Genomic DNA, 11,873 nt, shown 5'->3' with positions numbered 1-11,873 from the left:
ATGTTGCCAGAAGGGACGGGTCCTTGGAGAGGGACATCATGCTTGGGAGGGTGGAGGGACGGCGCAGGAGGGGAAGACCCTCTATGAGATGGATTGACTCGGTGACTGGGGTAATCGGGATGGGTGTGTCAGAGGCGGTGCGGTTGTCGCAGGATAGAGCAGGGTTAAGGCTGTTGTGCATAGGGTCGCTATGAGTCGGAAACGACTCGACAGCACATAAAAACAACAACCACCACCAAGACCCCTTCTAAACCCAGCTTACACTTCTTGCAGTTTTCTGTTGATATGCTTTTCCAGTCGTTTTTGGATAATCTTCAGCAGAATATTGATTGCATGTGATATTAAGGATATTGTTCGGTAATTTCCAGACTCTGTTGGATCACCTTTCTTTGGAATGGGAACAAAGATCTCTTCTAGTCAGTGTTTGTTCTCTGGATTTCTTGGCACAAATTTGGTGAGCACATCTAGGACAGTATCTGTTAGTAGAAATAGGTTAATTGTTATACCATCAATTCCCAATTCTTTCAAAGACACCTGAACTTCTTCCTTCATTACATCATATGTTGTTTCATGAAAATCTTCTGTGTCTGCCAATTCCTTTTGGTACAATGACTATATTTCTTCCATCTTCTTTTAATAGAAGAACTGAGAGAAGGATGATAGAAGAAGAACTGATGACTTTGAGCTGTGGTGCTGGAGAAAACTACTGAATAAACCAAGGACTGCTAAGGGAATGAACTGCTACGGTTCGTCCTGTTGAGTGTTATACCAGGCTGCTCCTTGGTGGCAATGATTCTGAAGCTTCATCTGACATATTGTGGACATGTTGCAAGGAGGGATCAGTCCTTGCAGAGGGACGTCACACTTGGGAGGGTGGAGGATCAGTGCAGGAGAGGAAGACCCTCTATGAGATGGATTGATTTAGTAACTAGGGTAATGGGTTAGGTGTGTCGGAGACAGTGAGACTGGCACAGGATAGAGCAGGGTTTAGGGTTGTTGTACACGGGGTCTCTGAGTCGCAGACAACTCGACAGCACATTAACAACAACAACAACATGTCTCCCACCCTTTTATCTTTACTGTATGTTGTTATGTGCCCTGTAATGAGAAGAGATTACTAGCTGACCCTCCATCAAGTTTACAGAGTCAGTAAATTGCATAGGAGGAAAACTGTTCATCTTTCTCCTGGGGAGCAGCTGGTTGATTCGAACCACATGCCTTCAGGTTAAGAGTTCAACAACTCACCACTAGGCTACCAGTGCTCCCTCTTTACTGTACATGCTATAGTTATGTGCTGAGTTGTTATGTGCCGTCGAGCCACCTTTGACCCACAACAACCCTATGTGCAACAGCTCTGAAGCCTGCCCTGTCCCGAGCCAGTCTCACTAATTCCGACCCACCAACCCCCTCTGTCCTGTTATCAATCCACCTCATCCAGGGTCTTCCTCTCCTGTGCTGTCTGCTTCTGAGCAGGATGTCCTTCTCCAAGAACAGGTCTCTCTGGCCAGGTGCACAAAGAATATGAGACAGCTTCAAAATTCTAACCTTCGAGCTCTGGTGGCCTAGAGGCAAGAACCTGTACTGCAATCCCAGAGGCTCATGGTTCAAATCCACCAGATGCTCTGCCAGGTAAGGAGGGACAATCTCCTCCTGTACCAGTCAGATCTGATTTGACGGTACATGCACACTAATAATAATAATAATAATAATAAAAATATAATTCTAACCTTCAAGGAGAAACTTTGTTTCTAAGACAGACTTGGTTTTTTTTTTTGCAATCCATAATATGTTCAAGACTCTTTCCCAGCACCACAATGAAAAGGTATTGATTCTTTTTGTGTGGTTGCTGTACCGTCAAATTGGATCTGACTGGTACAGGAGGAGATTGCCCCTCCTTTTCCAGTAGAGCATCTGGTGGATTCAAACCGAGTATCTCTGGGATTGCAGTGCAGCTTTTTGCCACTAGGCCACCAGAGCTCCCCTAAAGGCATCGATTTTTCTTCTGTCATTAGTGAATGTTCAGCTTTCTGATACATGGCAAGCAAATGTGAAAAACAGCCTGGATCAGGCATACCTTAGTCTCTGACATCACTGTTTCTCAATACTCTGGAGAGGTATATATAGCAAATTTTCCCAGTGCAATTCATCTTTTGATTTCCTGACTCCTGGGGCCAAGAGTGTTGCAACCTCAATCTCTTCTCCATCTATTATGGCACTGCCAATTGGTCCAATGGTGAGTATCTTTGTCTTTTTGATGCTGAGCTTCAATACACATTGAGACTAAAGTCCTTGACCTTCTGCAGCAAGAGCTTCAGGTGTTCTTACCTAACAAAATCTCTTTTCTTTACTACCGTGGTATTTTCCTACAAGTGAGCGCAAGATAAGGGAATCTCTAAGCAGGCACTTTGAGGCCCATGGTTATGGAGCCCTATTCACAAAGGCCAAAAGGGAGAAACAACCTAACTGTATATCAACGGACAAATGAATACCCAAACATGAAACATGCACACAATGGACTACTAGTCATCCAGCAGAAGGGAAGTCTCAGTACACATTACAGTATGGACAGAGCCTTAAGACCTAATGCCAAGCACAGAAAGTTAATTGCAAAAGGACAAATACTGTATGACCTCAAATTAATGTTAAAAAAGATAAAAATGTGGAGATAAAAGTAAACATTCAGCTAAAATAACAACAAAAACACCGTAAGTGCAATATTTAAGGATACTACTGATAAATTCCAACTCTATGGCAAGGAGTAGTAGTTGTTTACTGTTGGTCCAAACCAACCCATAGTTGACCCCTCCAGCAGGTTCTCAGAGGCAGTTCATCGCCTAGGTAGAGACTACTCATCCTTCTCCTGCAGAGCAGCTGATGGATTCAAACTGCATGGCTGGCAAGTGGTAAGAAGCTGTGCAGCAGAATGATGGGAAATCTCTTCCCATGTGATTATCTGAGTCAGAAACCCTGCTGAAGGATCAGGTTGGTTCCATCCCAGCGGTACATAACAGCAACAAACGAGTGATAAATTACTGAATGACAAAGAAAGCATCAAAAGATGGAAGGACTACAGAGCGATCAACATTCAACCACTGCAGAAGGCAGCATCTGACCAAAAAGCCATGGTACTAAAAGGGAAAAAAAACCAGACTTCACTGGCAAAAGGAAAGCCCCTAGCAACTGACAAGAACATCAACTGAAATGTTTCAACAAATACAACATAGAAGGAACCATTCACATGTCTACACTAAGTAATCTAGAAGACAGTTATGTGCAGACGGGACTGAAATGGATTCTATTTGTACCCCATCAATAGAGTGTAAAAATTAGCAAACACACGTGGTGGTTAAAATTGTGTCTCAATGTGTGTCTAGTCAAGATAGCCTCATTTTCTTTTGCAGTCATTTTTGAATGTCAGATTATACACAGAGAGGAAAACTGGGTAGCTCAAGAAGAAATCTTTTCAACAACATGACTATTCTCTTTAATTTTGCATGTATTAATGGAACATGAGGAGAGAGCTGCATTTATAACATAAATGAAGCAAGCTTATAAGCAATGCATTATGACATGACTACCTAGACGTCATGTAGAAGTCCCCTTAGGGCTGTGGCCTTCACCAAGTATATCTAGACTGGAAACGCTGGCCACCTTTTTTCACTGGATGTTACCTCTGGCTACTTCTAGATTTGAACCTGTCAGTCTACAGACGTCGTCCTCCTAAGGTCTGTCTGACCAATAGACATGAGATCTGCTACTCTCTAAAATCCATTTTTCGCTTCATGTAAAAACAACAAAAAATTTTACGTATGTCTTAAATTAAAAATCTTACATGTATCAACAATTTTGCTTTTTTAGAGAACACAGCACTGAATTTTACACTGAAGTACAATTTTGTTGAGATAAGTAAAAGTACTAAAGTAAAAAATGGGTCTTTTTCCTAGAAGAGTCATATAATAAAATTATTGGAAAAGGCGGAATTTTCCTATTCATTTTAATAAGGAATACATGTCATTGAACATACCTCTACATTTTCATCTCCCATTTCCTGAGGGGCATCAGTGTCTGGTTCAATCACACCTTCATTATCAATTTCTGTCAAAGTTTAAAATATGCCATTAAGAGTTGTCATGTCTACTACAGTTGCCACTAGTCATATAAAGATATTGTAATTTTTAAATGTGACTTAATGCAACATGTAACAGAGAAACAGAAACCGATTATATTCATTTACACCTAAATACTGAAGACTTATTTTAAAATACTCTTCCATTAAATACAACTTCACAATTTTGGTTAGATTAAATTTCAATTTTACCTCCTCACCATGTAAGAAAGTTATCGTAATATTGTGGTGTAAATGCTGGCATGTACCAGGTGCTATACACACAGAGATAAACTGAACTGATTCAAATGAACTGAATCACTGAGCTGATTCAACTCACTAATTTTTTCCAATACATTGATATAACATGGTTTTTTAAAAATATTCTATGTACACAGCAAAAATTAATATATCTTTGGTATAAATCAGTTAATTTTAATATATTTTGTTTTAAAACTATTACAGAAATTTTTTGAGGAAGCTCTGGCGGTCTAGCAGCAAGAAGCTGTACCAAGAAGCTGTACTGCAATCACAGAGGTATATGGTTCAAATCCACCAGATGTTATGCTGGAGAAGGAGGGGCAACCTCCTCCTGTACCAGTCATATCCAATTTGACAGTACACACACACACACACACACAAAAAAAAAAAAAATCCACACACAAAAACAACTATTATAGACAAATTTTTAAATTTAAAATAAAGGCTAAGTGCTAATGCACAATCATGTTCCAAAGACAATGCTAAAAACAAAACAGAAGACACTGAAAAGTTGCAAATTTCAAGGTGTATGACGCTAGAAATTTGCAAAACACAGGAAAACAATTGTTATATATAACAAAGTCTAAATATATTAATATTGATACATTTAAAGCAAATTATTAGAGAATCGGGTAAGTTTTCTCTCTGTAGTTAAAAAAAAAAAAAAGCTAAGTAAGCCACCAAAATGAGAACTGACAATGAATATTTTCTTTCTTCTAAAAAAGTCAACTGGCAGCAGGTAGGGAGGAAAATGTGCAACCATGAATGAATGAAAATCAAACTTTTTTTGTGTGTGTGGCACAAAAATAAAATTTAAGCAGTCCAAAGGGCTGGAGAAGGGCAGAGTGTCGGGGTGGTGACACCGCTCCCCTGAAAAATCAAACTTTTTTATAAATTTTCATTAAAATCACAATTTTAAAAATGGGAGAAAGAGAGCTCTGGTGGCCTAGTGGCAAGAAGCTGCGCTGCAATCCTAAACCGGTCAGTTTAAATTCACCAGATGTCCCACTGGAGAAGGAGGGGCAGTCTCCTCCTGTGACAGTCAGTTCTGATTCAATGATAAACAAAACAAGATTTTTTTTTTTTAAAGAAACGGGAAAAATGAGAACTGAATAACTAATAAAGTCTACCCATGAAAACAGCTTGTTTCATGCACAATAGTAAAATTATCTGTATTTAGAAACTTGATTTGAAAAAATGGTCACAGACTTAGAAACTGTTAAAAAAGTATGACAAAGATTTTTTTAAAAGGCTTATTTCTACAAAAAGTGGATGATCTTCCAAAAAACAATTGCCAGTAGAATGTGAAACTTTTCTAACAATTTAAAGATCTGAAATGCTGTCACTACTTTTCCTTTAGTTTCCAGGTAAGAAGTCTGTACTGACTAAAATTTGATGAGAGACTGACGTTTTATTTACTTTCATTGTATGACTGATGTACATGGAAAACATTTTATGATCTGTTTTCTGAATCACACTCTATAAAAAGTACCAGGGAGATAATTATTAAGTTTACGTATGCAAATGCTATGCAATACTATTCATTTATGGAGCATTTGATTTCATTCTGGAGACGACTAATTATTGTCTATTTCTCTACTAACACGTAGTGAGTGGTTGAATATTTTAAGAGTTGTGTCAAAACTTTACTGTTAATATCAATTCAAATTTTCTTGGGAAATACTCGTGTTCTTTTAAACAGGAAAAAAAACCCCAACCCCCAAATATACCCTCCAAAACAAAACAAAAACACGCAACAATAACAAGAAAAAAGGAAGTGATCTGCCATTTTCTCAGGTATTATTCTGCATATTATGGAGCTCCACTGAAAAGAAGTTTGTTATAATTAAAAGATACAAAAAGTTACACTGAAACTTTTCACAATCCAATGTCAACCAAAATATAGGAGGCTGGAAAGAAAGACTCTGTGATCTAGTTCTAGAAAGTCAACTATAAAACTCATGTATAGTGGGGAGCTCTGGTGGCCTTGTGGGTAAGAAGCTGCATAGCAATCCCAAAGGCATGTGGTTCAAATTTACCCACAGAAGGATGGACAATCTCCTCCTATGTGATTCACAGCCTCTGAAAAAACACTGGTGCATCAGCTGTGAGTTGGTTCTGACTTGACAACACACAACCCCACACCCACACTTACTCAAGCCAGAAACTCCAATGGAGTTCCAGACTAGCAGGAGTCAGAGTCACCCTAATGACAACTGGATGTGGAGAAGTAGGTTCTGATTCCAGACATGTGGTAATGAAACAAGATGTGCTAAGAGCAAGATTTCATTAATTATTTTATACTTACCACATGTTAAAACACTGTTTAGATACACTGGCTTAAATACATTATTCAAACTAATTTCAGCTGTTCCTTTTTACAGTCCAGAAGGAGATTGCTCCTCCTTCTCCAGCAAAGCATCTGGGGAGTTCAAACCACATTACCTCTGGAATTGCAGTGCAGCTTCTTGCCACTAGGCCACCAGAGCTCCCTCCTTTTTACAATTTTTTAAGTGGCTCGACATGTCTTTGTATCTGTGCCAATACAGCCATTTTTCCTAAGAAAGTCAACACAGAACCCTCCCCTAAAAAGCACAACCCTCATGTGCAACAATGAATGAATGGAAATCCAAGTTCTTTATAAACTTTCATTAAAATGTAAATAAACAAATACATTTTTTTAAAAAAGCACAAACCTCTCCTTACCTAGATCACTTTCCTCACTTGATGGCTCATCTGTCTTTAAGTCTTCCTCTGGCTTCTTGCTATCTGGTTTTTGTTCCTAGCAGAGAGAAGACAAACAATGCTATTAGTATTTCATGACAAAACCCTATACACTGAATAATACATGTTTATGTGGAAGTTATTCATGTATAATACATTTCACTTTTCTTGTACTGACAACCTTTTAAAAAATTACATTTCAATCTAGCCCTTCATCCAAATCTTTTGAGTTACATTTTTTGGAATTCAAGAAATTGGATTTTAGAAAGCTAATGCAACTGGTTAACAGTAAACTATGCAGACAGGTTAGCCAATAACTCTCCATAATACATGAGTGTTTCTGTAAAATAAGGCTTGAGTACTCATAAGACTAAAAAACTCTAAACAGCCTAATACATTTCCTGTTGTGGAACTGTAATTCCCAAACAATGGAAATCAAATTTCCTTTGCATCCTATAAGCCACCAGCACGTAATTCTCCCTGTATATAAGACAATCCTTCCCCCTGCCTTTTACACTTAACAAATCTCTACCGTCAACAATTACCATCATCAGCCCACCTTTATGCATTCTACTTTATGAGGGTATTATAAGTTATTTAACCAGTTATTTAGGTTGTTTCCCCCTTTGTTTATAAAAATTGGGATCAATGTCCCAACTTTTTAAGTATTTGTAAATCTCTGATGGCTCCATGGTAAGAATGTGCACTGCATTTCAAAGACCCGTGGTTCGAATCCACTAGCTTCTCTGAGGGAGAAAAGAGAGCAATCTCTCCCCATGCAATTAACTGCCTCTGAAAATCCCTGGGAGGGTTGGCTCTGACTTGACAGCACACAGCACACAACAGCAACATGCATGCTCTGGCAGATAGTGAGAAAAATATTATTCATTATTATAAATAAAAGTATTACTACAAAAATTTTAGCAAAGATACAGATGAAATATAGTTTTGTTTTCATACAAGAGATACAGTGCAAGATCTTACCTATGGCTCAGAAACTACCAAACTGAGAAATGACTCACCTGAAAGGAAAACAATTTGCTGAGCTTTTGTTTCTGAATTTTTCTCATTTCAGTTAATAGAAAGAACGTATGTTGCCTTTTAGTAAAAAAAGCAAATTTCAACTTGAGAAAGTAAAAGACCTGGAGGTGGGAAATGAGGGGACCATCTAGACTGTAAAATTTACATACATACATACATACATATATACATATATATATATATAGAGAGAGAGAGAAGAACTTTGAAGGACATGTTCTGAAACATTTCCTCCTCATCCCTAAACTTTAGCAACTGACAACCTCCTTCCTAACCTTACATACATATACGCACCACCCGCTGTTTCATAATTATGCTCTGAAGCATGTCTTAGATGGAACAAACAAACAAATCAGGAGTTCTTGATTTGGGTTACATGCTCATTCACTTGTTGTTGTTATGTGCCGTCGAGTCGCCTGCGACTCATAGCGACCCTATGTACAACAGCCTTAAACTCCACTCTGTCCTATGCCAATTGCACTGTCTCTGACACTCCCATCCCAATTATCCCAGTCACTGAATCAATCCACCTCATAGAGGGCCTTCCTCTCCTGCGCTGTCCCTCCACCCTCCCAAGCATGATGTCCTTCTCCAAGGACCGGTCTCTCCTCACAACATGTCCAAAGTATGTTAGACGGAGCCTCAGAATCCTTGCCTCCAAGGAGCCACCTGGTTTAACCCTTTTCAGGACAAATCTGTTTGTTTTCCTAGCAGTCCATGGTATTCTCAATACTCTTCTCCAGCACCACAGCTCAAAGGCATCAATTCTCCTTCTATCCTCCTTGGTCACTGTCCAACTCTCTGATGCATAAAACAAGTCATTGGGAAGACCAAAGCCTGTATCAGACGCACCTTAGTCTCCAGAGAGACACCATTGCTCTTCAGTACTTTGGAGCGGTCCCTAACAGCAGACTTTCCCATGGCAATGCGCCTTTTGATTTCCTGGCTGCTGGTGCCAAGACTATTGACTATGGAGCCAAGCAAACTAAAGCTGTGTACAATCTCAATCCCTTCACCATCCATCCTGATGCTGCCGATTGGTCCAGTGGTGAGAATCTTTGTCTTCTTGACATTGAGCCTCAATCCATATTGTAGGCTGCAGTCCTTGACACTCTGCAGCAGGCGCTTCAGGTCCTCTTCAGTCTCAGCAAGCAGGGTTGTGTCATCCACGTAACGCAGGTTGTTGATAAATCGTCCACCAATCTTGACCCCACATTTCTCCTCATTCACTTAGCAAATATAAATACATGGATAAGAGGTGTCAAAGGTCTAATGATGAAGACTACAAAGGCATACCTTCAGAGTAGAACGTTTACAAGCCAGACATAGGAAATATATGATATTCACCCAAAAGCATAATATACATTCAATCCAAGATTCTATTAAAACTAGATTTCAGAGATCTGTTCTTGAAACAAATTTTACAAAACCCTTATTTTTAAGCGTCCCTGGGGAAAATGAAAAGTGGTAACTTGAGAGCAATTAAAATATATCCCCAAGCAACCTTACAGGATTTTATTAAAAACACAAATGAGATTTATAACCTACCTTGGCATTTTCTTCTGATTTAGCTTTATGAGTAGCAGGAGGTATTTTACCACCCATGCTTGAGAAGAAAAAAAGATATGTTTAGAAAACTACAATTCACTAAGTCAAGCACACGTTTATGCCTAAAAAAGAAAAAAGGAAAAAAGATTAAGACATTCAGAAACGAACAGCCTAAACTACCATGGAGTGTCACTCTCTTCCCTCCCTAAGAGACCATCCACCTGACTAACCCACAATGGAATGGTCCTCCCTTCTCTCCCTGAAGACCCTCACTATAAAACCTGCCCTAATCCCCTTTTATTTCCTTGGTCTGTGCCCTCTGCCTGTTCCTCCCTCTGCAGACCAAGGAATCCCACCCTGGAGACCCCTTAATAAGGCTTAACTTCCTTTCTTTCTCTAGTCCCTTCCTTGAGTTCTTGGCCTTCCGTTCAGTGCGAAAACCTAACAACCAGCAAGCTCACCCATGATGAACAGGTTTTCGTGGGTGCTTCCACACTACTAAGACAAATGAGAAAGCAGGCCTGACTGCTAAAATAAGCTGTTGGAAATGTTATAAATAGCAGCACAATACAGTGCCAGAAGATGAGGCCCTCAGATTGGAAGGCACTCAAATTACTACTCTGCAACTGGGGAAGAGATGAAGCTCACTCAAAACACGTCACCTTAATGCATCAATGGCAATGGGTAAAGGTTTTACTCAATCAAAGCCCTTCATTTGCTGAAGTGGCAAGACTTAAAGAGCAACAACGGAAAACATCCATAATAAATGGAATGTGGAATGTACAAAGTATAAATCTAGGAAAATTCTCCCTCAACTCACTGTCATTAAGTCAACAGATTCATAGCTGACCTAGCATTTGAAAGGCTGTGAATTGCATGGGAGGAAAAAGACCATCTCTCTCTCCCTTGAAGTCACTCAAACAAAAACTCACACTCCAAACCTTGGAGTTAGAAGTGACTCCCAGCTGAACCTCGGGTGGGTTTTCTGGAAGCCATAAAGCAGGGGAGAGGATTTCCCATCTTCCACCCAGTGTGCAGCTGGAGAAGTCAAACTGCCAGAGAGGCACCACCGTTGGGTCAACACACTACACCAGAGACTCTTACGAAAACTGGGATGAGAAGGGAAAAAAACCCAAAGGAGGAGGATCTCTCAAAGTCTAAACCAACTTAAGAGCAGTGAGTTGTGTACTGTGTGCTAAATACCTCCACAATGACCAAAAGAACTGGATGGTGCTCTGCTACACTTAAGTGAACACTTAGATCAAAGATTTTAGAGAAGAAATCTGACCAAATGGAGGATATGCAGAATAGAATTTCAAATACTCATGAACTGCAGATTTTCTGGAGCCATGGATGATGGGTGAGCACCTGAAGCTAGTGTTCTATCATCTTTATCTCCCTTACTCTGGACATATTATCCGGAGGGATGATAAATTCCAAGAGAACATCTCATCACGCATATGACAGAAGACCCTCAACACGATGGACTGACACAGGAGCTGCAACTGTGGGCTCAAACAATGTCGAAGGCTGTAAGGAAGTTGCAGGTCTGGATCTCCAGAAGTCAGAACCAACTTGATGACACCTAACAACATGGGTCGCTATGAGTCCTCGCCACTTAACAACGACAACAGAGAGAGAGCTATGTTGTCCTAGTGAACAGAAAGTTAACGCTACCAAGGCCAAGGTGGGTGATTTTAATCTGTGGGCCTCAGGCTGTAATTAAAAATAATTTAAAAATTGGGTTTTTTGGGGGGTCAAATGTCCTTCTAAGTGGTCTGTGCATTGCTGTACAGAAGTAACTAGTGGTTGCTGTGATGCTAAACACTGTAACACTGATGTGCCAAATGCGATAATGGTTACCCAGGGTGGACAGTGGTGGAGATTGAGTAAAACAAGCTTGGAAGAAGGAGTGGCATCCACTTCCCGAATGGTTTGCCTCCAAAAACTCTGTGAACATGTAGAAACGACCAAAGTTATACAAGTGTCCATGGTTTTCATTTATAGGGCAGCTAAGACTCGATGGCACTTAACAACAACATTAGATGCTGTCAAATGGAGAAAAGCAATTGGAAAAATTAGACAGAAGCATTTGGGAAGACATTAATAAAATGTATGTTACTGAACGAGGCACAACTCAGAAAGGGAGAATTAGAGTAAGTGCACAATTCGAAGAATGTAGTCCATGTCACTAAAT

At 39.7% G+C, this 11,873-nt stretch overlaps 1 protein-coding gene across 2 annotated transcripts in view; it reads right to left on the bottom strand.

Annotated features, from left to right (window-relative positions):
• The window catches only part of ST13 (suppression of tumorigenicity 13 (colon carcinoma) (Hsp70 interacting protein)), a 38,441-nt gene that overhangs the window by 21,813 nt on the left and 4,755 nt on the right, over nucleotides 1-11,873 (bottom strand). The window contains exons 2-4 of one of the 2 annotated variants that reach the window (XM_006890093.1): nucleotides 9,677-9,734; nucleotides 7,073-7,148; nucleotides 4,025-4,095 (exon numbers count right to left, since the gene is read on the bottom strand). In XM_006890093.1, the coding sequence (XP_006890155.1) occupies nucleotides 4,025-4,095; nucleotides 7,073-7,148; nucleotides 9,677-9,734 (205 nt within the window). The remainder of the gene's footprint in view (nucleotides 1-4,024; nucleotides 4,096-7,072; nucleotides 7,149-9,676; nucleotides 9,735-11,873) is intronic. The other variant, XM_006890094.1, reaches the window with a different exon arrangement.

Source organism: Elephantulus edwardii, unplaced genomic scaffold (assembly GCF_000299155.1).
Source record: "Elephantulus edwardii isolate Elephantulus edwardi_28Jun2011 unplaced genomic scaffold, EleEdw1.0 scaffold00086, whole genome shotgun sequence".
Taxonomy (NCBI): domain Eukaryota; kingdom Metazoa; phylum Chordata; class Mammalia; order Macroscelidea; family Macroscelididae; genus Elephantulus; species Elephantulus edwardii.
Note: the sequence above shows the minus strand (reverse complement) of the source record. Positions and strands in the feature narration are given on the sequence as shown.